General features: G+C 52.1%; 1 protein-coding gene and 1 long non-coding RNA gene across 2 annotated transcripts; one reads left to right on the forward strand and one right to left on the reverse strand.

Annotated features, from left to right (window-relative positions):
• Positions 1-5,598: 5,598 nt before the first annotated feature.
• On the reverse strand, positions 5,599-9,394 carry LOC121816236 (uncharacterized). Its single transcript, XR_006055729.1, has 2 exons — positions 9,033-9,394; positions 5,599-6,086 (listed from the first exon to the last, which is right to left on the reverse strand). It is a non-coding gene; the product is annotated as an uncharacterized LOC121816236 (long non-coding RNA).
• A 6,296-nt stretch (positions 9,395-15,690) lies between these two features.
• Positions 15,691-22,977, forward strand: MMP9 (matrix metallopeptidase 9). Its single transcript, XM_004014614.5, has 13 exons — positions 15,691-15,849; positions 16,375-16,607; positions 16,961-17,109; positions 17,409-17,537; positions 17,626-17,799; positions 17,986-18,159; positions 18,564-18,740; positions 18,863-19,018; positions 19,766-20,051; positions 20,174-20,313; positions 20,739-20,889; positions 20,982-21,085; positions 22,662-22,977. The coding sequence occupies exons 1-13, from the start codon at positions 15,712-15,714 to the stop codon at positions 22,778-22,780; spliced, it is 2,130 nt and encodes a 709-aa protein (XP_004014663.3). The 5' UTR covers positions 15,691-15,711; the 3' UTR covers positions 22,781-22,977.
• The last annotated feature ends 1,644 nt before the right edge of the window (positions 22,978-24,621 follow it).

A 24,621-nucleotide genomic window follows, 5' to 3' on the forward strand; every position in this document is an offset into this window, starting at 1 on the left:
ACATCAACACACTTGCTTTCCCTTTGTCTCTCTCTTGCGCATACTCTCTCTCTATAAATATATACATACATATTTATATAATAACATTTTTTCTGAGCCACAAGGAAGTTAGTTGCAGATGTCATCATAGTTTATCCTTAAATCCTCCACTCCCTAATCTCCAAAAAACAAGGGCAGTCTCCTACCCGAAGTGAAGTGAAGTGTTAGTTGCTCAGTCATATCTGACTATTTGGGACCCCGTGGACTGCAGCCCACCAAGCTCCTGTGTCCATGGAATTCTCCAGGCAAGAATACTGGAGTGAGTTGCCATCTCATTCTCCAGAGGTTCTTCCTGACCCAGGGATCAAACCTGTCTCCTGCGTTGCAGGCAGATTCTTTACCATCTGAGACACCAGGGAAGCCCAGTCTCCTACATACAACTATCCAATATGTAATCTATTTTCAAATTTTTCCAGTTTTCCCACGCATATCCCTTAATGTGGATTTTTATTTTATTTTTGCTTATTTGGCTGCACTGGGTCTTCGATCTTCATCGCAGTACACAGGATCTTCAGTTGTGGCCTGCAAACTCTTAGTCGCAGCATGCAGGATCTAGTGTCTCCAGCTAGGATCGAATCTGGGCCCCCTGCATTGGGAGCAGAGCCCCAACCACTAGACCGCCAGGGAAGTCCATTTAATGTGGGCTTTTTAAAAACTGAGAATCCAATTGAGAATCTCACATCACTCTTAGCGCTCATGTTCTGTTTTTAAAATCATTGTTATTGCTTTTGTAATTTTCTGGCAAGACGGAGAGTTGGCAATCTTATGTCAATTCCCAAACACTTTGGGAAAAGTACTGGTCCTGGGAGTCCCTGCTCTTGGCCAGCAGCACAGTCCAGAGGACATTTGTGGTGATGATCTATGGTTTGTGCTGTTCAGTATGATTGCAAACAGCCACATGTGGCTTTTGAGCATTAGAAATGTGGCTAATGAAATCAGGGAATGGATTTTCAAATCTTATTTAATTTTAGTTAAAACAGCCACACGAGCCCTACAGCCATCAGTTCGGATGGCTTGGATCTAGACCAACTAGAGCACAAAGCTCAAGCAGAGTGTGGGTCTGAGTTCTCTTGTCCACCCCCACGGAGGTGCTGAATGATGGGAGGAGGGGAGAGGAAGGGGCCCTGAGGTCTAAGGTGGCTTTCCCAACTTGCTGGCCCAGCATCCTCATGTCATTCCTTCCTCAGAGCTCCATGCATATTTATTGAGGACCTACTATGTGCTAGGCCTGAGAATAAGGCTTGAACAGTCTCTGATGTGGTTTTGTCAGAAAGTGAAAGTGTTAGTCACTCTGTTGTGTCCAGCTCTTTGTGACCCCAGGGACTGTAACCCACCAGGCTCCTTTGTTCCTGGAATTCTCCAGGCAAGAATACTGGAGTGGGTTGCCATTTCCTTCTGCACGGGATCTTCCCAACCCAAGGATTGAACCTGGGTCTCCCGCATGGCAGGCAGACTCTTTACCAGTTGAACCATCAGGGAAGTATTGGTTTTGTCAGACCGGATGATAAAAGTCTGGGGACATGTTTGTCTCACACACCAACTTGCCTCTTCCTGAGGTCAGGGGCCTGGCTTGGCTCAGTGACTAGTTAAATAGTTTTTGGAATGAATGGATGAATGGGATGAATGAAAGCGGGGGGTAGAGTTTGGGGTGGTAGTGGCTTCCAGATTTCATCTGAGAGACCAGAACAGGATGGACAGGAGAGATAATGCTGTTTATTGAGAAAGGGCTGGCTCAGCTCAGGAGACCATACTTCCTGTCCAGGTGCTGGCCCTGACTTGCTCTGTATTCTTGGCAAATCTCTTCCCTCCTCCAGGCCTCAGTTTTCTCAGCAGTAAAAAAGAGGTGGTTGGGCTAAGATGAGAGCTCAGGACTCCTCTTGGGGTCAAGGTCAGGGTCAGCAAAGATGGGGAACTGCCCAGCACTTCCTCTCAACCTTTGGTTAGGCTGTGGTGCCCTTGAAATCAGTTCCTTGAAAGGGTTTGGGAGCTTTAAAAGTTGGGGAACCCCTGAGCCAGAAGAGGCTCCCAGAGTTTGTAAGGTCAGACTCAGGACAGCTTGAGCGGGGTTTTAGGGAAACTCTGCTTTGGCTCTCTGCTCTGGGGCTGCACCTGCCGGAAGGTGTGCTTGCCAGGACCTTTCCTCTGAGATGACGATACAGTCTCTGCAAAGCATGAGGGTGCGGTTTGGGAAGTGAGCCTTGAATCTGGGGGTAAAAGGGGAGGGGTGTGTACATCTCACCCACACAGGGACTGAAGAACTGGAGCCTCAGGGTTTGTGCAACTTGCCTCGCCCACCCATGGTGACTCAGGCTGAAACTGGATGCCGTGTAAGGCACACACACTGTCTAAGCTTCCTTGGACAGTATCTAGAGAGTTCTTAATTGCCTTCCACTAATGCTGCCACTCTGACAGGTGGGCCCAAACTGGAGGTTGTCAAAGCTGCAAAACTTTGCTCCATTTTCACATGGCAAACTCCTATTCACTCCTCAAAACCCAGCTTGGGTGTTGTTCCCTCTGAAGACTTCCCTGACCTCTGTCCTCTCTCCCATACAGTTAATCACACCGTTTTCCAATGTGCACACTCTGGACCCAGACTGCCTGGCTTTGAATCCCTACTCCGCCACCTAATAGCTGTGATATCTTAGAAAAGCTACCTAAGTTTTCTGTGTCTTTATTTCTTCCTCTGTGAAGTGGGAAAAATAATAGTACTCACCATATTGTACAGTCATAGGATTAAATGAATTCATTCATAGAAATATTTAGGACAGTACCTGAACTCAACAAAAAGCCGACCACTGTTACTATTTTTTTTTAATGTTTAAGAAATACCTGTGAATATAGTGAACGCAGCAGATAAGGGTCCTGCCCTCATAATGATCTCAGCCTGTGGGGGAGAGATAGATGAATAAACAGGAAATTCACTCTGAATTATGAAAAATGCCACAATAAGGGAAGTGGTGAGTTGAGAGGAATCATGGGAGCATGGAAGAGCCCCCCTTCCCGGGTCTGGGTGGTCAGCAGCACTTTTTTCTGGAAGAAATGACATCTCAGCTGAAATCTAAAGGATGAATAAGAGTTGGCCAGCATAGGGGGAGGGTAGAGACAGGAGACGTGGGAAGGGTTTGAGGTGGGGGGCGGGTGGAAAGCGCAAATGCCCAGAAGCCAGAGGATGAGTTTGGAGGGCTAGAGCAATACAGTGGTGGGCGGGTGCCCTTGGCGTGTACTCTGGTTATTGAATTATTGAATGCAGGTCTTTGTGGCCTGTCTCCGTCCTTGTTCGTGAGCTCCTTCAGAACAAAGCTCATGTCCTCTTTCATTCCATCTGCACAACTCCCAGCACCCAGCCTGGCACTCAGCAGGGCCTCCATAAATGTTTGCCAAATGGAAATGAGAGATGAGAACCTTGCCTTTCCCATCAGGGAGCCATCTCCGGCAACCGTTTCCTTTGTTTATACTTGTGAGTTAGGCGTTCTTAATGGCCTTGCAGCCTCAAGTTCATTTGTGTGTTTGGAATTGTCATCTGCTGTGCACCCCAGATTCCTGTGAGTCGGATGGTTCTGTCAGGACAAAGTCAAGTTTCTGACCCAACAAGGTGAGCACAGCCCCCACTCCTATGAGGCCCTCTCCCTACACCTTTGGTGTCTGTAAGCTATCAAGCTTCAATGTGAATACAGATGGCCTGGGGTCCACGCAGGTGATGCAGATTCTGACTCAGCAGGTCTGGGGCCCAGCCTGAGAGTCTGCATTTCTGACAAGCTCCCAGGTGATGCAGATGCTGTAGGTCCATGAATTATACTTTGAATGCATGATGCTAGACAACAACTGGGGCTTCCAAGGTGGCTCAGTGGTAAAGAATCCGCCTGCCTAGCAGAAGAGGTGGGTTCGATCCCTGGATCGGGAAGATCTCTTGAAGAAAGAAATGGCAACCCACTCCAGTATTCTTGCCTGGGAAATCCCATGGACAGAGGAGTCTGGCGGGCCACTGTCCACGCGGTCAAGGAGTTGGACGTGACTTAGAGACTAAACGACAAGATGACAAGTGCTGTATTTTCCTGGCCTTGATGACTTTAGGAGCAGACTGCAGCTGGGTTCCGAAGAGGGCTAGCTGCAGTCGGGTTCCAAAGAGGGCTAGCTGCAGTCGGGTTCCAAAGGGGACTAGCTGCCAGGCTGAGTTCAGTCTTTATTCCTGAGACCCTAGGGAGCTATGGAAGCTTTCTGATCGAGGTCAGGGAGAGCTGATCCACCAGAAGAATCTGGAGTGTCAGCGCTGGTACAAGAGAGGCTGAGCGACTGTACTACCAGGTGGGGCGTGGCCGGGCTGCAGCTGGAGCAGCCGCAGTGAGCAGTCTGTCACCAGCTGAACTGTGCACCCTACCCTCATTCGCATCTTCAAGTTCTAACCCACAGCACCTCAATTGTGACTGTGTTTGGAGAGAGGGTCTTTAAAGAGGTGATTAAGTTAAATCGAGGTCATTAGGGCAGATACGAATCCAATATAACCGGTGCCCTTGTAAGAAGAAATTAGGCCACATGGATGCACAGAGGGAAGACTATATGGAGACCCAGGGAGAAGACGACCATCTAGAGGCTCAGAAAAAAAACAACCCTGTCGACACCTTGATCTTGAACTTCCAGCCTCCGGGACTGTGAGAAAAGAAATCTCTGTTGTTTAAGCCCCCCAGTCTGTGATACTTTGTTTTGGCAGTCCCCGCAGACTGATACAGAGGGAATGGATTTAAGAGGATTACACAGGTTGTCAACTGTTTGGATGGCATGGGCGTGGGAGAGCACCTCAGGATTACACGCAGATGGTTTAGAAATTGGGAGGCTCAGGAAGGAGAGAGTGCTGCGGACAGAAGCAGGAAGGGGAGCCCACAGGGAGGAGCAGGGCTGCAGAGAAGTGGATTTGGACCACGTTGCACTAGAAGAGAGTCCTGGAAATGAGGCAGGTGGTGCTTGCAGTCGAAGACGTTCAGTAGGTTGAAGCGAAGGAAGACAACGGTCCTTGTTCAACTGGGGCCCTTGGTTGTGAACAATCAAAACTGGTTCAGGCTAACGTAAGCAAAAACGAAAGGCATCGAAAAGGTTTCTGGAGCCTCCCAGCGGTAATGGGAGGCCAGACTAGGAAAGTGAGCTGGAGGTAAGGGAAGCTGGTCCGCTGTGGGCAGGGATAGCCATGGAGAATTCTCAGGACTGCTGGGCCAGCAATGGCACTGCACTCAGCAGATTCCTTCTCAGCCTCAGATGGGGCCTAAGAAAGACTGTCCATTACTGGGTAATCAAATAGACATGACTCCCATCATCACGTAATGAGCTCATTGTTGTTTAGTCGCTAAGTCATCCTGACTCTCTGAGACCCCGTGGACTGTAGCCCACCAGGCTCTTCTGTCCGTGGGATTCTCCAGACAAGAACACTGGAGTGAGTAGCCATTCCCTTCTCCAGGGGATCTTCCCAACCTAATGATCCAACTCGCTTCTCCTGCATTGGAAGGCAGATTCTTTTTTTCTAATCCCTAAATCTCCTGTCTCCATAGAGGAATGCTAGAGCAGGATACTGGATTAGGTTTGCTGGAAGGCAGATTCTTTACTACTGAGTTTACTACTCCCATTCTAAAGATGTGGAAACTGAAGCTCAGGGAGGGAAAGGTCATTTACACACAATTCAAGTCAGATTCCAGCCCCTTCCACTGCACCAGTTGTCACACAGCAGGCTTTTCATGGAGCGTGTGGTTGGAGCTGGAAGGGCCTTGGTGGTGGTCTCCAAGCCAGGTCCCTTCTGAAGCCAGGAAGGAGTCTCACCAACCCTCTGGAAAGCGGAGCTCTCTCGCCCTGTCTACTGGGCTCCCCGTCTTTTCCCGCTGGAGATATGCCGAGTAGCCTCTCCTCAGGGGCTAGGCTGTGGTTCCAGATCTCAGGAGGCTTCCAACGCTTGCTCTCCGCCGGCCTTCCCGCTGCATCCGCGCCGAGCCGGGGCCATTCCAGCGCCTGGGCTTCAGGCGTAACCAAGTCCCAGCGCTGCGTGAGGCTCGAACACATCTCAGCGGGCTCTGTGAATACATTAGTTTTATTTTACCCTAACATGCCACGGGAGGGTGGGGCAGGGGGAAGGGGGTGCGGCACTGGAGTTCGATATGCAAATATATGCAGATCACTTCTAAATGAGGGTGTTTCTAAATCCCGGGATTAATGGGATTGGAAGGCACTCAGCCGGCCCAGGGCACTGCAGCGGAGCAGCCAGAAAACGGCTCTCCCGGGAGGGCGTCTCGGGCTCCGTTTCAGAGCGTGTGCTTTGAAGCAACGTCTCCGCAGCACAGGGGAAGGAAGAGCTGCGGAAATAGGTTCTGGATACTTCCTGGCAAAATGTTCTCCATTGCTTCAACGATGATGGGGGTGGGCCGGGGGTGGGGAGGGGTGGAATCTCTGAGCCTCTCTCAGTTACCACAGCCTGCGGGGGTCACTGGTTTAGAAACCTGGGGAGCTTGCTAACATCCAATTCCGGGCCCCACGGATTACTGAATCAGAGTATCTTGAGAATCTGTTCTTTGCTTTTTTTTTTTTTTTTAAGTCCTCAGCCCTGGGAAATACTGATGCAAATTACAGGCTCTTAATCTGGAGTCTCTTACAGGTTTCAGGGGCTCTGTAGGGGTTGCTCTAATTCCTAGCTGCATATGAAAATCGTGGGGGGCTTAAAAAAAAAAATCCCAGTGCCCAGGCCGCATCCCAGACCAATTAAATCAGAACCTCTGGAGATAAAACCCAAGCATCGGTGTTCAAAAGAAAATCCCGAGAGACTCCAATGTGCAGCCAAATTTAAGAAGCACTGCTGAATGGATATTCTCAGGAGACATTAGTTATACCTGTGTTCTCTTCCGGGCTAAATTTAGCTCCAGGCCCTCTGCCCTGGTGGTAAAGGAGCCTCTTCTTCTAGGAAGGGGATTGTAGTTAGGGCTGAGGTTCAGCAGGTAAGCACCTGTTGTTAAAATATTGAAATATTTCCCTACCTGTTGGTAACAGATGTTACATGGACTCCTTTAAGTGCCCCAGAGCCCTTAGCCCTCTCTCTCCTCCAGACCCCAAGGCCTACAGATCCAGGAATGAAAAGGTTTAGAATGGTCACACACGCACACCCACTCTCTGTGGGGCCTCCTGGAGTTCCTTGGCTGCAGTCACTTCTGACTGGTGCGGGGTGGTAGTGGTGGTGGTTGTTAAACATTTGAACATTGATCCTAGTTGTCATACTGGGGTGAGGATTATCAGTTTTGCAGTCATAAAGGGCTAGATTCCTACCTAATTTGGGTGTGACCTTGGGCAAGCAGCTTCATCTCTCTGAGCCTCAGTTTCCTCATCTGCAAATAGGGTCAAAAGCTCTCCCTCTCGCCCTTGATACACTTGGCTGTGCTGGGTCTTCCCTGCTGTGTGGGTTTTCTCTAGCTGTGGCCAACGGGTCTACTCCAGTTGGGGTGCAAGCGCTTCTCATTGAGGAGGCTTCTCTTGTTGCTGAGCACTCAGGCTTCAGTGGTTGCAGTTCCTGGGCTCTAGAGCATAGGCTCAATAATTGTGGATCACGGGCTTAATTGCTCCAAAGTGTGTGGGATCTTCCCAGATCAGGGATCGAACTCACGTCTCCTGCGTTGGCAGACAGATCCTTTACCACTGAGCCACCAGGGAAGCCCGTCCCCTTCCTACTTCGGGTGAAGCTCAAGTAAAGCTGAGGTCTCAAACTTGAGCACACGTTGGAATCGCTTGGCAGATTTGTTAAAACAGAAATTGCTGGGCCCTGCCCAGAGGTGCTGATTCATAGTCCTGGGGGTAGGGGGTGGCAGGTGAGGGTCTGCATTTCTAACCAGCTCCCAGATGGTGCTGATGCTGCTGGTCCCATGACTACTTTGAGAACCGGGGAGCTAAAAGACACATGAGAAAGTGTGCCCAGCCAAGAGGGGCCAAAGAGGCTGCCAGTTGCCCTGTGTGCTGTCTGGGTTTTTCTCTCCTGCGCTGTTCCCCAGGGTTCTGCATGTATCTGGCCAGGACAGCTTAGTGACCATTGAATGTTTAAACGGGGGTTTCCTGAGAGCTAGCCGCCCCCACCCCCCCACACGCACACATTGTGAACAGCACCAGATTTAGACCTTTCGAGGCTGTGAACACTAAGAATATGGCTCCCCTCCCCCATGTCATCCAAAGAAAAACAACACTAAAGCCTGAATGACTATATAAGGAAGTCCACCGAAGATCTGCCTTTTCCCATGCTGGCTACTTTAAGGTTTTTTTTTTCTTCAAATATCAAAAACAATCTTTGTGGCAGGAAGGGATGAATAAGTGGAGTGCAGAGGATTTTTAGGGTAGTGAAACCACTCTGTCTGATAGCATAATGATGGATGCATGTCATTGCCTCTTTGACCAGACCCATAGCATGAGCACCACCAAGAGTGAGCCGGAAGCTATGGACTTTGGGTGACAGTGATGTGTCAATGAAGTTTCATTGATTGTAACAAAGATACCCCTCCAGTAGTGGATGTTGACAACAGGGGAGGCTGTAAGGGTAGGGGTATACAGTAAAATGTCTGTACTTCCCCTTCAAGGTTCCTGTGAACCTGAAGTTGCTTGTGCCCGGTCACTCAGTCATGTCCACTCTTTGCAACTCTATGGACTATAGCCCGCCAGGCTCCTCAGTCCATGGGATTCTCCAGGCAAGAATACTGGAATGGGTTGCCATGCCCTCCTCCAGGGGAATCTTCTCGACCCAGGGATTGAACCCCAGTCTGCTCTAAAAAAATTAGTCTTAATTAAACAAATACAAAAAACATTAAAAAAAACACAAGCAAACTTTTAAATGTGTATTTAGGGGCTGCACCTGCTCTGCTGGGACCCCAAGCAAAGTGTTATTTGCCGGTGGCTAATCCCATGCCAGAGGAACTGGTCCCAGGTGCATCCTATTTCCCCCTCAATTCGCACATCGCTCTCTCCATCATCACTTCTCAAGGTCATGAACTCACCGTAAAGGAACTCCGCTTGACTCTTCCTCTGCCTCCTCTGGTTACCTTGATCTTTTCTTTACCTCTTTTATTCACCCCGCCCCACTCCATTTTCTTTTTTCCTACAGAGCCCAAATAACCCACACTTGTCCTCTCTATTGGTTCCTAGGCTTTAAGCCCCTTCAGCCTGACTCCTGGACATCTTCCACCCCCCCAGGTTGCTTCCCCCATTGACTTCCTTCTTGCCAGATCCAGTGACCGGTTCTTAGCACGAGATGTGGAGTCAGAAGGCCTAGGCAGGATCTCCGCCACTCATCAGCTGTGTGACGGTGAGCAACATGAAGCGCTTCTCTGGACCTTGGGTCCATCACCTTAAAAATGGCTTCCAATCTGTGCCTCCCACGAATGCCAAGAGGTTCTGCAAGCCCAAACTCAAATAGGATGTTAAGAAGGTCAGCCATGAGGCACTTGGATAAGCTTTCAAGTGTCCCCGCTCCAGCATCGACAGAACCATAGGGCTGAGGTGGCTGGGGGGTGCATGCGCAGCAAGGTGCGAAGAAAAGGGTGCTGGTGTCAGATGTGGGTTGAGTCCCAGGCCAGCTCCTTGCTAACTGTGCAGGCAACTCCTTGAGTCTCACAGATTCTTCGCCTGTAAAATGGGCTCGTGAATCCTAATTTGTGAAGTTAACTGGGATCGTGAGTCCTCATTGTACAGGGGAGAGCACTGGAGTGACAGAATCCTAAGAGCTAATATTCTTCCCACCTCCATACCCACCATGTGCTGAAAACTTGCAGTGTCTAATCTTGCTTAATCCCTCCACAACACTTTTAAGTAAGGACTGTTCTCTTTCCCATTTTACAGATGAGGAAATGGAAGCAGAGAGAGACAAAGTAACTCGCTTAAGGCTGCACAGCCTGAAGGAGTAGAAGCTGGAACTTGAGTCCAGGAGGGCTGATCGCAAAGTCTAAACTCTGTGACTTCCTATGTTGTTGTTGCTCAGTTGCTCAGTCCTGTCCGACTCGTTTCGATCCCATGAACTGCAGCACACCAGGCTTCCCTGTCCTTCACTATCTCCCTGAGCTTGCTCAAATTCATGTCCATTGAGTCGGTGACACCATCCAACCATCCCATACTCTATTGCCCCCTTCTCCTCCTGCCCCCAATCTTTCCTAGAATCAGGATCTTTTTCAATGAGTTGGCTCTCCACATCAGGTGGCCAAAGTATTGGAGCTTCAGCTCTAGCATCCAGGACTAGCTAGCATCAATCTAGCTTCAGGACTAGCATCTAGTCCTTCCAATGAATATTTAGGGTTGATTTCCTTTAGAATTGACTGGTTTGATCTCCTTGCAGTACAAGGGACTCTCAGCGTCTTCTCTAGCACCACAATTTGAAAGCATCTGTTCTTCGGCACTCAGCCTTCTTTATGGTCCAACTCTCACATCCATACGTGACTACTGGAAAAACCATAACCTTGACTAGATGGACCTTTGTCGGCAAAGGGATGTCTCTGCTTTTTTAACGTGCTGTCTAGGTTTGACTTCCTATAGAAGGAGCTCAATACAGATAGGTGGTAAGCACAATGGTATTGTAATTATTATTAGCATCTCTGCCAGTCAGCATGGGAATTGCCAACAGCCTGGAGCTAGAATGGTAGGTGTGTTTGTTGTGGGGGCAGGGCAGGCACTGGAATGATGCTCTCCCCTCGGGCAGGTGGCGTCTTGCAGTCCACACACCTTCCCGCTTGGTCCCAGACACCAATGTCTTCCTCACATCCTGCCAGGGCCTCTCAGGGCTGCCCCTCCCCTCTTGGGCATGTTTGGGAGAAACAGGCTTGGAGTTCCCCCTGCCTGGAAGTGGGGAGCGAAGCCTCATCTCGTGAGGCTGACCTCGGTCTGGGGGCCTGGAGTTATTAATAGCAGTCTGCAGGGCTGTGTCATCTAGCTGGTGACTCAGGGCTCCAGGATCAGCCCCCTCCCCAGCCTGATGGGGCCTCCTCCTGGGTGAGGGGCTTCAAGTCCAAGTTCTGACTCCAGACAGGGTTGGGGGGCTGCTCACCTGGGGGTGGATCCTGCTCTCCCAGGGCCTTGGCTAAACTCTGTTGTGGTGTTGGGGAAGGAGGGGCTGGGGGAAGTGGGGAAGGGATGTGGTGACAGAACCACTTCCTGCCATTGCTGTGTTGAAGGCCAAGCTCCCCCAAGTTCCCCTTGGTGGGGGTTGGGGAGCCCAGACGTAGAGGAGGAAGTTGGAAGGAGTGAGGAAAGGAGGGTTGGATTGACTCCAGGAATCAAGTTCTGGGGTTCCTGGCGGGGTTCCCTCTGTCTCTTCCCCAGTTGGTAAAAACAGCCAGCTGGCCCGGAGGGAATCATAATTAGAACAGCAGCAAGCACTTGTTACCATGGGTCAGGCACTTTATCTCTGTGAACTCATTTCATTCTCACAGCCCCACAAGGTAAGTGCTGTTATTGCCCTCATTTTACAGATTGGGAAACCGAGGCACCGGCAGCTTATGTCAATGACTTACAGTAAATTGGTGCTAGAGCAGAGACTTGAACTTCTCAGCTGATTTCCAGAGCAAGCCTCTTAGCTACCACTCCTGTTTGCCCCCTCCCCACTCTGTCTATGGGGTCACACAGTTGGACACGACTGAAGCGACTTAGCAGCAGCAGCAGCTCTCTGTCCCTGGCTTGCTCTGTGACCTAAGGGAGGTAAAGTCCCCACTCTGGGCCTCAGTTTCCTCATCTGTATGATATTGGAGTAGATAAATATGCCTCCTTCTTGTGATATATATGTCTCTCCGGTACTAATTACTCATTCAGTTTTTCTCCTACTGCACTTTCAGCTCCATGAGCTTGGGGACAAAGCCTATTCTGGCCACTGCTATATTCCCCAATCTTAGCACGATGCCTGGTCCATAAAAACTCAACAAATATTTCTTGAGTAAATGGTCCTTAAAGGTTTGAGGATCATCATCAATGGCTTGAGTATGTGATAAAAGTTCTGGACCCTTCACATTAAAAAAATCAACATATATCAGTAGTTCTCAGCTGGGGTTGTCTGTGCCCCTCCCAGCCACCCAGAGGGCATTTGGTAATGTTTGACAACATTTCTGGTTGTCACAACTGGCAGGGGGAGGTGCTACCAGCATGGCATAGAAGCAGGGGGTGCTACTCAACATCTTACACTGCATCGCAGAGATTTTCCAAACAAAGAATGATCTAACCTCAAACATCAATACCATCAAATCTGAGAATATAACATATATTCTCATATATAAATCTGAGTATGTGACATATATACACAGATCTGGAATTTTGTACAACTGATGGCAAGTTGGGAGTGGCTCATGGATTCTCTTAAAGTCTATCTCTGCTACCAGCTGAAGATCCCCTCGATTGGAGGGTCTCGATGTTTCCGTCTCTAAAGCCAGTCATTCTGCTGAACTTCCCTGGTGACCAGTGGTTAAGATTCTACCTGCCAATGCAGGGGGCACAGCTTTGATCCCTGGTCTGGGAAGATCCCACAAGCTGTGGAGCCACTAAACCCATGTGTTGTAACTACCGAGCCCACGTGCTGCAACTATTGAAGCCCATGTCTCTAGAGACTGTGCTGCATACCAAGAGAAGCCACTGCAATGGGAAGCCTGCTCATTGTAACTGGAGAAAGCCCGCGAGCAGACACAAAGACCTAGCACAGCCAGAAATAAACTAATTAATAAAAATAAAATCAAACTATAGTGCTGGACGATTCCATACTCTCAAGTCTGGAATATAGTTCCCCTGAGGCCCCTGTTGCAACCTCTGATCCCCAAAGACCTGAGCCTCCTCTCTGATCTTCAGTTGGCACCAAGGATTAGGGAAGAAGAGTCCTGGTTTTGTCTCTTATCTCCCATAATTCCCCTCTCACCCCTGGTCATCTCAGTTCCTGTAAATGGTAATAAAGATGAAAAGCTTCATAACCAAATAGCCCCAGGCTTGAGTCCCGATTTTGTGTATTAACTCACTGTGTGGTCATAGCCAAGTTCCTTAACTACTCTGAACCTCAGTGTCCTTCTCTAAAAATGGGAGGGATACTCATTAAACCTACCTCATAGAGTGGTGGGGATGAAACAAGATGCTTGTGGGGAACTTAACAGAGTACTCGACACGGTAAATCTCTAAAAACTGCATTATTATTATGGTTCGGAAGTGAAATGACTTGCCCAAGGTCACACAGCCTGGAGATGGCAGAGCTGGGACTGAAAACCAGAACAGTGTGACTCCAAAGCAGCTGCTCATTCATTGTGAACTCCAGGGCTTCCATTTTCCTATAAAGGAAGTTAACTGTCTCCATCTCAGAGGCTGATTTTTGAGATAAGCATGCAAAATGCCTAGCACATAGTAAGTCCTTTAAATACAGCTTGTCAGATTGTTGCTGTCGTCCTTCCCAAATAATGCTTTGAAGAAGGCAAATATAGATCTCACCACACACTGGCTGGCTGGGAAGAAGGGAGGGAAGGAATTTGCTGGTTGTTGGCATAAGGGGTGATAACTGAGGCTGGAGTTTGTGCCAACTTCCCTCGACTGACAAAACACTTTTACAAGCTGAGGGAGGGGGCTACATGCAGAAACAGCACAGTCAACTCTGACAGTCGTCTTGACGTTGGTCATTGGTGGTCTGACCGGCATCACCTTGATTGTTTTGAGGTACAGTTAATCTCCAGTTCCAAGGTCAATTTGTTTCCATTTCTTGAGGCCAGTTTTCGGAACTGTGGCAGCTGAGGTCATGGCTACGTCATGTAGTTAACTCTTCACCTGGTGGAGGTTTCAGTACCTATAAGACAGCTCACAGGATATGGCTCAGAATATTATCTATAGCCCTTGAGAAGAAACTAGAAGTCCTTGACATGTTTAATGACTACACTATGATCATTTGGTCTCCTTGGGCTGCTTTCCTTTGTTTCTGCATATTCTCACTTTTCTGATTAAACTTATTCTTTGGCTAAAGTTTTTCCACTGACAAAAGGCAGGCTGAAGACATGGGGGCGGGGAAGGGCAGCAGCAAGGATCATAGGGTCCTGCTCTGTTTCAAGGTCACACAGCAGATTAGAGTCCAAGACCCCTCTTCTTCCGATTCCCAGATTCCTGGTTTTGGCCCAAATCATAAATAGTGATCACAGCCATTTCTTGAATATTTGCAACATACACAGTCCAAGGTATTTTATGTGTTTGATCTCATCCTCACATCAATGTAGGGACAAAGAACCCTTTTAAATGTATTTTTATTTATTTTTCGAACTTCGCATACATTTATTCAGTTGACACTGATGGGCAGTGTGGGGGATGCAGATTTTTCTTTTCTTCCACACAAACCATCAGACAATTTCACACCATCTCCCCAAGTGGAGAAGTCTATATCAGTGCATACCCAGTGGGCAGAGAATGTAGTCAGCAGCCTGCTGTACAGATATTTACACATAATTACAGGGCCCCTGGGCTTCCTTGGTGGCTTGGTGGTAAAGAATCTGCCTGCCAATGCAGGAGATGCAGGTTCGATCCCTGGGCAGGGAAGATCCCCTGGAGAAGGAAATGGCAACCCACTCCAGTACTCTTGCCTGGCAAATCTCATGGACAGAGGAGCCTGGTGGGCTGCAGTCCATGGGGTTGCAAAAGAGTTGGACATGACTGAGCGACTAAACAACAACAGGACCCCTGCCACAGGATGCGCCAGGCTTGGCCCACCTCACCCCACCTCTCCAGTCTCTGCCCAAACCCTCCTCTCCCATCCCAACCTCGCTGCCTTTAGCTACAATAAGTAGCCCGGGGCCTGGGACATAGCAGACAACTGAGAGGGCTGCCAGCCCTGAATGGTAGGACCCAGCCGGCTATGGGAAAGGGGTAAAGTTCAAAAGGGCCCCTTTTTAACAGCTGAAGAAACAGACTCACAGTGGTGAAGACATCTGCCCAAGGCACTGAAGGAATGAGGCCATGTCTGCTGGCTTCCAGACGCCGCAGTACTCCCACTGTCCCCACCTGCCCCTCCCCCGCACCACTGTGCAATTCTCAAGGATCCAGCCTGTTGAAGACCAGGAATTGTCTCCATGGAATTCCCCGATTTCCACCAAGCGGAGCTCACTCCTTCTGCCCCCAGGTGGAGCAGGGAGAGGAAGCTGAGTCAAGGCAGACTTCAGGGAGAAGAGGGCAGAGCCTGGGAGTGTGAGGAGGGTCCACGGAGGGCGTCTGATCAGGAAGTGGGGATCGTCTGGCTCAGACGGAAGTCTCGGGAACTTTCCATCCTTCTTCCTTAGGCTGATCTCTCAGGGGTCTTCCGATGAGGGCTCAGGGAGTCCTCCAGCCAGCCCTGCCTCCCTCCCTCCCTCTCACGCAGTTCTCACAAGCTCTGCAGTTTGCAAAACCCAATCCTTCCCTTGTGGGCCTGTGGTTTCCTGTTGGGTCTGGGGTCCTGCCTGACTCGGCAATGGGGGCTGTGGGCAGGAGGGAGAGGGGGGAGGTGGTGTAAGCCCTTTCCTTGCCTTCTCATGCTGGGACTGCCCAACACACACACACACACACACACACACACACACACACACACGCACGCCATGCCCTGAGTCAGCTCTTGCCAGTGGCCTGTCAGAGAGGGGCGGGGTCACTGATTCAGTTGACAGCCTCTTTAAAGCCCCCAGGAGGGCAGCTGCAGCCAGACCAAGTGCCAGCCTCACCATGAGCCCCCGGCAGCCCTTGGTCCTGGCACTCCTGGTGCTAGCCTGCTGCTCTGCCGCCCCCAGCCCACGCCAGCCCACCGTTGTGGTCTTCCCAGGAGAACGACGAACCAGCCTCACCAACAGGCAGCTGGCAGAGGTAGGCACACTCCCCCATTTAGAGCTGAGAAGGGTTGGCCTGGAGTCCCAGGAAGGGCGCGGGGTCTCGGACGAGATACTCTGGGGCTTGTTGTGTGTGTGTCGGGGGCTGGTGATGGGCACCTCTGGAGAACAGAGCACTCAGAATGGGCTCTGGGAGATTCTGGACAGGGACTGCTGGAAACAGGCTAATGAGGGTCTCCTAGATGGGCATGGGCACTGGGAAATGGTGAAGGGGCACTGGGGGGGTCTGGAGTGGCAATGGGCTGAGGGCAAACAGGGGGAAACCCTAAGGGGCTCTGAGGTAGGCACTGCACAGGGGCATCCTGGAGTGGAATGGAGCTGAGGATGTCCACATGGAGGGGAGATTCTTGGGGTGGGCACAAGCCCTGGTATCCAGGGTACCAAGTACTGGATATAATGTCTCATTGCTAGTCCCCGAGAGCGGAGAGGGTTGGAGTCCTGGCTCAGTAGGGCAGAGAAAGAGCATCGGGGCTCTGCCACATCTCTGCCCTTCCTTCCTCAGGAATACCTGTACCGCTATGGCTACACTCCTGCGGCAGAGCTGAGCGAGGACGGCCAGTCCCTGCGGCGAGCTCTGCTGAGCTTCCAGCGCCGCCTGTCCCTGCCCGAGACTGGCGAGCTGGACAGCACCACCCTGGACGCCATGCGAGCCCCGCGCTGCGGCGTCCCAGACCTGGGCGGATTCCAGACCTTTGAGGGCGAACTCAAGTGGCACCATCACAACATCACCTACTGGTGCGCGGCTGGGCCCCGCGGGGGCGAGCGGCGCGCAGAGGGTGGCGAGAGGCGGGTTCCCGAGCGCCGCCCGTTGGCAAACACATCCCGTCTTAGGCCAGTCCATGGCTTTCACTGAATGTGCCCGCCTTGAGGCAAGTGGCACCCCCTCGGAGCCTCCGTCTCCCCCGTCGGGGGAATGGACCTCGCCAACTGACTCCATAGAGAAAAATGCGTCTGAAAGTGATTTCGAGCTGAAAGCGTGGAGCGCAGGCAGCGCTGTGTATCTGAAGTCGCGGAGACACCGGGTGGCGCTGCTGGCCCGGCTCCCGCCTCTCACTTCGGCCCTTTATCCTCCTGCCCTTTCCCTCCAGGATCCAAAATTACTCGGAAGACCTGCCGCGCGACGTGATTGACGACGCCTTTGCCCGCGCTTTCGCGCTCTGGAGCGCGGTGACGCCGCTCACCTTTACTCGAGTATACGGCCGCGAAGCCGACATCGTCATCCAGTTTGGTGTTAGAGGTGAGGACGCGAAGAAGGGGGAAACCGGGAGAATCTGAGATGGGGACAGAGGTGGGAGGATCAAAGAGAGACGAGAGGAGGGCCTGGACCTGGATTTCTCTTGCCTGTCCCCGACGCTCTGGCGGCCGCTCGCCCTTATGTCGCCCCCTCCTGACCGACACCTCACTGCACTGGGACAGTAAATGTTGGACAGCAGCTCTCAGACCGGATTTTAGCTCGCAGTTAGGCCAGCGTCCTTGGGCAGTGCACAACCTGCGCAACCGTACGCGGCTCACTCTCTTCTCCACTCGCTTCTTCAGAGCACGGAGATGGGTATCCCTTCGATGGAAAGAACGGGCTCCTGGCACACGCCTTTCCTCCTGGCTCAGGCATTCAGGGAGATGCCCACTTCGACGATGAAGAGTTATGGTCTCTGGGCAAAGGCGTTGGTGAGATCCCGAGCTGCCCCGGCCCCCACTCCCTTCTCCTCTCACGCGCATCACCAGTCCCCCTGACCCCAGTCCTCCTTTCCCGCAGTGATCCCGACCTACTTCGGAAACGCGAAGGGCGCCGCCTGCCACTTCCCCTTCACCTTCGAGGGCCGCTCCTACTCCTCCTGCACCACGGACGGCCGTTCCGACGACATGCTCTGGTGCAGCACCACCGCTGACTACGACGCCGACCGCCAGTTCGGCTTCTGCCCCAGCGAGAGTGAGTGCCCACCCTCCCGAGGGTCCAGAGCGCCGGCTCTTAATCCCAGCTCCTGCGAACCCCTCTCCTGTTCTCTGGGCCCAGTTCCCTCATCTGTGAGACGAGGCGAGAAAGGGGAGGAGGACACAGGTGGCTCGTGGGTCAGTAAACTGGCGGCACCTTCAGTTAATCGTGTGGGCCTCCCAGGACTCTACACCCAGGACGGCAATGCGGACGGCAAGCCCTGCGTCTTCCCGTTCACCTTCGAGGGCCGCACCTACTCCGCCTGTACCTCCGATGGTCGCTCCGACGGCTACCGCTGGTGCGCCACCACTGCTAACTACGACCAGGACAAGCTCTACGGCTTCTGCCCGACCCGAGGTACCTCTGACCCACCTATCTGATTCAGCCTCGCCTCCTCATTCCGCGTTGGTTCCCGAGCGTGGCCCTTCCACTCGTCCTTTGTCTTCCCGCTCCTGTCGGCGCTCAGGGCGGCCTTGACTCGGCCTGCCGTCGCCGCAGCTCCTCCCCCAGCCTTCCAGATGCCGCCGCTGCATCCGCGGAGGCTTGGCCTTTTAGCCAGGCTTGCAGCCTCCTCCTAGGTCTGCGATCCCCAGGCCCTGCCCATTATTCTAGCCAGATGTCGGCGGTGCCCCACAACTCCCCCTGGGCTTTTAAAATAAGCCTCCTAGTTTTTCTAGCTCCTCGATTGGCCCGCCCCTGGCTCTTCATTGCCTCCCACACCCCACCTCCACTTGGCTCACCCGAGGCTCTGGTCTCTCCAGTCGATGCGACGGTGACCGGGGGCAACGCGGCGGGAGAGCTGTGCGTCTTCCCCTTCACCTTCCTGGGCAAGGAATACTCGGCCTGCACCAGAGAGGGTCGCAATGATGGGCACCTCTGGTGCGCCACCACCTCCAACTTCGACAAAGACAAGAAGTGGGGCTTCTGCCCGGATCAAGGTGGGCGGGGTGCCGAGGTTCCGTGGCTGGGGCCTCAGCCCGGGCAGTGGTGACCGGGAGGGATGCCCGGGGCTGGGAGCTCGGCCCAGGGCTCTGAGCTCAGGCTCCCTTCTTTCGTCCAGGATACAGCCTGTTCCTTGTGGCCGCACACGAGTTTGGCCACGCGCTGGGCTTAGATCACTCCTCCGTGCCAGAGGCGCTCATGTACCCCATGTACAGATTCACCGAGGAGCACCCCCTGCATAGGGACGATGTTCAGGGCATCCAGCATCTGTATGGTGAGGGCATGGGGCAGGGATAGAGGGAGGAGAGGGAAGGGCTAGGTTCTGCCGGCTCGGAACACCCGGAGAATAGGGAGGAGGGGAGAGTTAGGACTCTGATATCTATCTTTGAGAGCCCTTGAGGCTGGTGGGTACAACTGCTGCCAGGTCAGTGCTTGGAGATGATAATAAAGAGCCCGGACTCTAGAGTGAGACCGAATAGGTTCAAAAGCCGGTCCAGCCACCATCCGGCTAGATGGCGTTGGATAGGTTACTTCACCCCTCAACTTTCTCGTCTGTAAAGTGGGGCTAACACCTGCCTCATAGGGTTGTTAGGAGACTGAAGTGAGTTAGAATAATGCCTGGAATATAGCAAGCACCATATAAATGTTTGATAGTTTTATTATCACCACTTATTATCATTAGTTTACACATCAAAACAATGAAAATATTAAAGAATCTGCTCCATAGTTTTTTTTTTTTTTTTCCCCTTCTGAAGATCAAAGGAGCTAATGTGCATTTATAAAGCTCCCAGCACTGTTTGGCACCCAGTTTGAGAGCTCAAAAAAGGCTTCTCTCCCATCAGCCTGGGGGTGGGGGTGAGTATGTGAAAGGAAGCTGCCAGCCCGGGGTTGGGGGAAGGCAGGATCCAACATCTGAAGTGGGGAGAGCGCCAGGGACCTCCAGGTAGGCACCAGGGAGCAGATACCCAAAGGCACAGAGATGCAAGAACAGCGATATGTCTTACGCGGTATCGCTTTTCAGGTCCTCGCCCTGAGCCTGAACCACGGCCTCCGGCCACCACCACCGCCGAACCCCAGCCCACCGCTCCCCCAACGGTCTGCGTCACGGGGCCTCCCACCGCCCGCCCCTCAGAGGGCCCCACTACTGGCCCCACAGGGCCCCCGGCAGCTGGCCCCACGGGTCCTCCCACGGCAGGCCCTTCTGCGGCCCCGACAGAGTCCCCGGATCCAGCGGAGGACGTCTGCAACGTGGACATCTTCGACGCCATCGCGGAGATTGGGAACCGCCTGCATTTCTTCAAGGCTGGGTGAGGGGCGGGGCTGCGCGGTCGTGGGCGGGGGCTTGGAGGCGGGACCTGCCTGTGTCTCCCCGCCCACTGGCTGTTGGTTCCAGGCTCAGTGCCCCCACCCTCTCTTTTCGCGTCCCCAGGAAGTACTGGAAACTCTCTGGGGGAGGGGGCCGCCGGGTGCAGGGTCCCTTTCTTGTCAAGAGCACGTGGCCTGCGCTGCCCCGAAAGCTGGACTCCGCCTTCGAGGATCCGCTCACCAAGAAGATTTTCTTCTTCTCTGGTTAGTTTCCGTCTTTCTCCCTCCCCTGTGCTGTGCTTGGTCGCTCAGTCGTGTCCGACTCTTTGCGACCCTGTGGACTGTAGCCCAACAGGTTCCTCTGTCCATGGGGATTTTCCAGGCAAGAAGACTGGGGTGGGTTGCCATTTCTTTCTCCAGGGGATCTTCCCCACCCAGGGATCGAACCCGGGTATCCCTCATTGCAGGCAGATTCTTTACCGTCTGAGCCACCAGGGAAGCCCTAAACAAATTTAGCAGGGCTGAATTTCAGCCCTCCTCACAGCACCCTGGCACAGTCCTACCGAGGGGCTCTGCTCGGACTGCCTGGAGCGGAAAGGCCGGCCTCCCTGCGTTTTCCCTCTTGACATTCAAGGGGGGTGTGTACCCCACTCCCTGCCCCCAGACCGATGTGAGCCTTTCTCCGGCAGGGCGCCAAGTGTGGGTGTACACCGGCGCGTCGGTGCTAGGCCCGAGGCGTCTGGACAAGTTGGGCCTGGGCCCGGAAGTGGCCCAGGTCACCGGGGCCCTCCCGCGCCCTGGGGGTAAGGTGCTGCTGTTCAGCGGGCAGAGCTTCTGGAGGTGAGATTCCCAGGGAACGCCAGCAGGGGGAGCCCGGGCGCCATCCGCCTTCCCGTTGGCTCAGCGCCTGTCTCCTCGGTGCCGTCCTGCAGGTTCGACGTGAAGACACAGAAGGTGGATCCCCAGAGCGTCACCCCCGTGGACCAGATGTTCCCCGGGGTGCCCATTAGCACGCACGACATCTTTCAGTACCAAGGTGAGGGCTGAGAGCCAGGGTCGGGGGTGGATCCCTCCCAGAGATACCTCCCACGGTAGGTTCCCCTACCCTGTGTTGTTAGTCGCTCAGTTGTGTCTGACTCTTTGTGACCCCATAGATTGTAGCCCGCCAGGCTCCTCTGTCCATGGAATTCTCCAGGCAAGAATACTGGAGTGGGTAGCCATTCTCTTTTCCAGGGGATCTTTCCCATCCAGGGATCAAACCCGGGTCTTCCACATTGCAGGCAGTTCTTTACCATCTGAGCCGCCAGGGAAGCCCTGCCTTAGTGATTGTTCAAGTTCCGAGCCAGAAAGAAAAAGCCGGTGGAGACTGAGGCAAATGCCCCGCATTGATGAGTTCCCCGCAGAGTCAGGGATCTTCCCAGGCCATTTGAGGACACAGGGCCACAACCAGAACTAGAACCCAGATTTCCTGCCTCTCAGCTGGAAGCTCTTTTCCCTATAGCACAGGACACCTGGTTTGCATGGAGGTTTTATTAGACCATATTTATCAAGTGCTGTAATATGCAAGGCACCATGCTGCCACTGGGAATACAGTGATAAATAACACATTTCATAGATGCGTATGTGTGTGACTTTGGGCAAGTCACTGCTATTCAGAGCCTCAGTTTCCCCATCTGTAAAATGGGGATGGTAGCTGGAGTTAACCCTTTCTCTTTCCCACTGCTCATCCCCAGTCAGCGGACAACTGCTGTTGGCTCAGCCTCCGAAATATTTACAACCTCCTTTGCAGACACCCTAGTCCAAGCCATGCGGGCTGTCCAATACCTTCAAATATATTTTCTGAGAGTAGGGAGGGGCCAGGAGGGGGAGGGCATGCAAGGTCGAAGGCACTAACGCAACCTGATCTGACCCCTCTCCTCCCCCCTCCCCACCCCCTCCCACTACTCCTGTCATTCCCTTTGCTCTGCTCCACTCACACCAGCCTCTGGCTGTTCTTTGAACACACCAAGGTCATTCCCAGCTTAGGGCCTTTGTGCCAGTTGTTCCCTCTGCCTGGAAGGCTTTTTCCCCAGATTGTCACTGGGATGCCTCCCTCTCAGCCTTCAGGTCTCAGCACTCAGGCCACCTCTTCAGAGAGGCCTTCTCTGGCCCTCATCATCTATTCACTCGACTGCTCACTGACATTTCCTTCATCGCTTTCCCTATTGTCAAAACCAACCTCCTTTACTTATGCATTTGCTTGTTAATCATATGTCTTACCCCACCAGCATGTAAGCACCCAAAGAACTGAGATCAAGCCTGCATTTTCCCTCCGCTGTATCCCCAGTGTCTCTAACAGTGCTTGGCATGATGAATGCTGGATGGATGAATGGGACTTGTTGAATGAATTGTTCTGAGTATCGACTGTGTGCCAGGCCCTGTGCCAGTGCTGGACCTGGAGGTCTGTGCCCTCCAGCATCTCCGGAGTGGGGTGGGGAACAAACATGTCCTATGGAAACCTTGGAAAGATTTTGAAAGGGCAGGAAGCGTGATTGTAAAGACCATACTCCTGTTTTCGTCTGTGTGTGGGGAGAGCTGGAATCACCGCTCTTGGTCCACTTTCTCCCTTGCAGAGAAAGCTTACTTCTGCCAGGATCACTTCTTCTGGCGTGTGAGTTCCCGGAATGAGGTGAATCAGGTGGACTATGTGGGCTACGTGACCTTCGACCTCCTGAAGTGCCCTGAGGACTAGGGCTCCCGAGCCTGCTTCAGCACTGCAGTGGGGGCCCCCTCGGGGACCCTGCCAATAGGGAATGAGCCAGTCTGCCGGATCCCAACTAGTGGATCTGTTCTGAAGGACGAGGAGGAGGGGAGGTGGGCTGGGCCCTCTCTTCCCACCTTCCTTTCTTGTTAGAATGTTTTTAATAAATGTGGATTCTTTAACCTTGAGGAGCAGATTTATGTATGGTATGCATGCCTGCATGTATGTATGGAACCAGCAGAGAGCTTATTATGCGCCAGGCGGTGTTCTAAAACACTTCATAAATATTAACGTTCAATCCTTCCTATTAGGAAGGTATAATGTAATTATTCCTATTTTATAGCTGAGGAAATGGCCAGCCTAATATTCATTCATCAAACATTTATTGAGCTCTGACATGGAGCCGGGCCTTGTGCTGGGCCCTGGGGATAGAGAAATGAGCTGAACGTTTCTCCTCTCAAGGACCGCTCAGTGGCCCTCAGATTCTCAGGTACACGAGAGCCCTCAAAACTTGCTTAAAATGCAGGCTCCAAACTCCATCTCCATTCTCAGAAAGTCCACCTTAGTTACAAGGGTGATGATCCTGTGGCTGATGGGGGATCACACTTGCAGGTGTGACCCTTTATTCTAGAATAATGGTGTGTGTGTGTGATTCTGCATGTTATGGTTGAAGTCAGGAAACCTTTCTCAGCCAAGAGGACATCTGAGCTTGAACTGAATCCGGAAGGGTGAGCAAGAGTTTCTTCCTGTGCAAGGAGGACTGTCTTAACCATTAAGCCTAGATATGTTCCTACTCTAACCCTCACGTATGTGTGCACAAAGCAACACCTTGATGAATGTAAACTGCAGCACCGTTCAGAGACTGAGAAACTGGCAACAACCTAAGTGAGCAGATGTAAGGCAGTGGATAAAGAAAATCCGGGTGACATACATGATGATAGGAATTACTCCTAGGACAGCACTGACTATATGCCAGGCACTGTTTCACATGCTTTAGTGCGTTAACATGGCCAGTCCTTAAAACAACCCTATGAGAGAATGGATACACATATATGTATGGCTGAGTCTCTCTGCTGTTCACCTGAAACTACCACAACATTGTTAATCAGCTATACTCCAATATAAAACAAAAAGTTTAAGAAAACCCCACAACTCTATGAGACAGGTACTGCTCTTAACCTTACAGGTACTATTACCATTGCCATCACTCCCTACCCCGCTTTATAAATGGGGTAACTGCTGGCATAGAGCTACATAGCTCACCTACACTCTCTGAGCTGGTAAGTGATGACCCTGGGATTGGAATGTGAGCTCTAGGGGCAAAAGCTGGGAGGACAGAAAAAGCAAGATGGCATTTCAGTTCAGTTCATTTCAGTCGCTCAGCCGTGTCCGACTCTTTGCGACCCCATGGACTGCAGCACGCCAGGCTTCCCTGTCCATCACCAACTCCTGAAGCTTGCTCAAACTCATGTCCATTGAGTCAGTGATGCTATCCAACCATCTCACTCTCTGTCGTCACCTTCTCCCTCCGCCTTCAAGCTTTCCCAGCATCAGGGTCTTTTCCAATGAGTCAGTTCTTCGCATCAGGTGGCTAAAGTATTGGAGTTTCAGCTTCAGCATCAGTCCTTCCAATGAAGGGGGCATTTGGGGCAACTAGAAATAGCTCAGAACTCTAACGTGTGGTTTGAGCAGAGAGGGTTCTGGAATGGTTGAAATAGGGATGGGTGGTCTGGGCTAGATGAGAGAAGGTCTAAGTGGCAGGCTGAGGAGCATGGATTTGATCTTCCAGGAAAGCTGAGGAACTTGACCGAAGGGTTGTCGCAGGTGAGTGG

This window comes from Ovis aries, chromosome 13 (genome assembly GCF_016772045.2).
Source record: "Ovis aries strain OAR_USU_Benz2616 breed Rambouillet chromosome 13, ARS-UI_Ramb_v3.0, whole genome shotgun sequence".
Taxonomy (NCBI): Eukaryota; Metazoa; Chordata; class Mammalia; order Artiodactyla; family Bovidae; genus Ovis; species Ovis aries.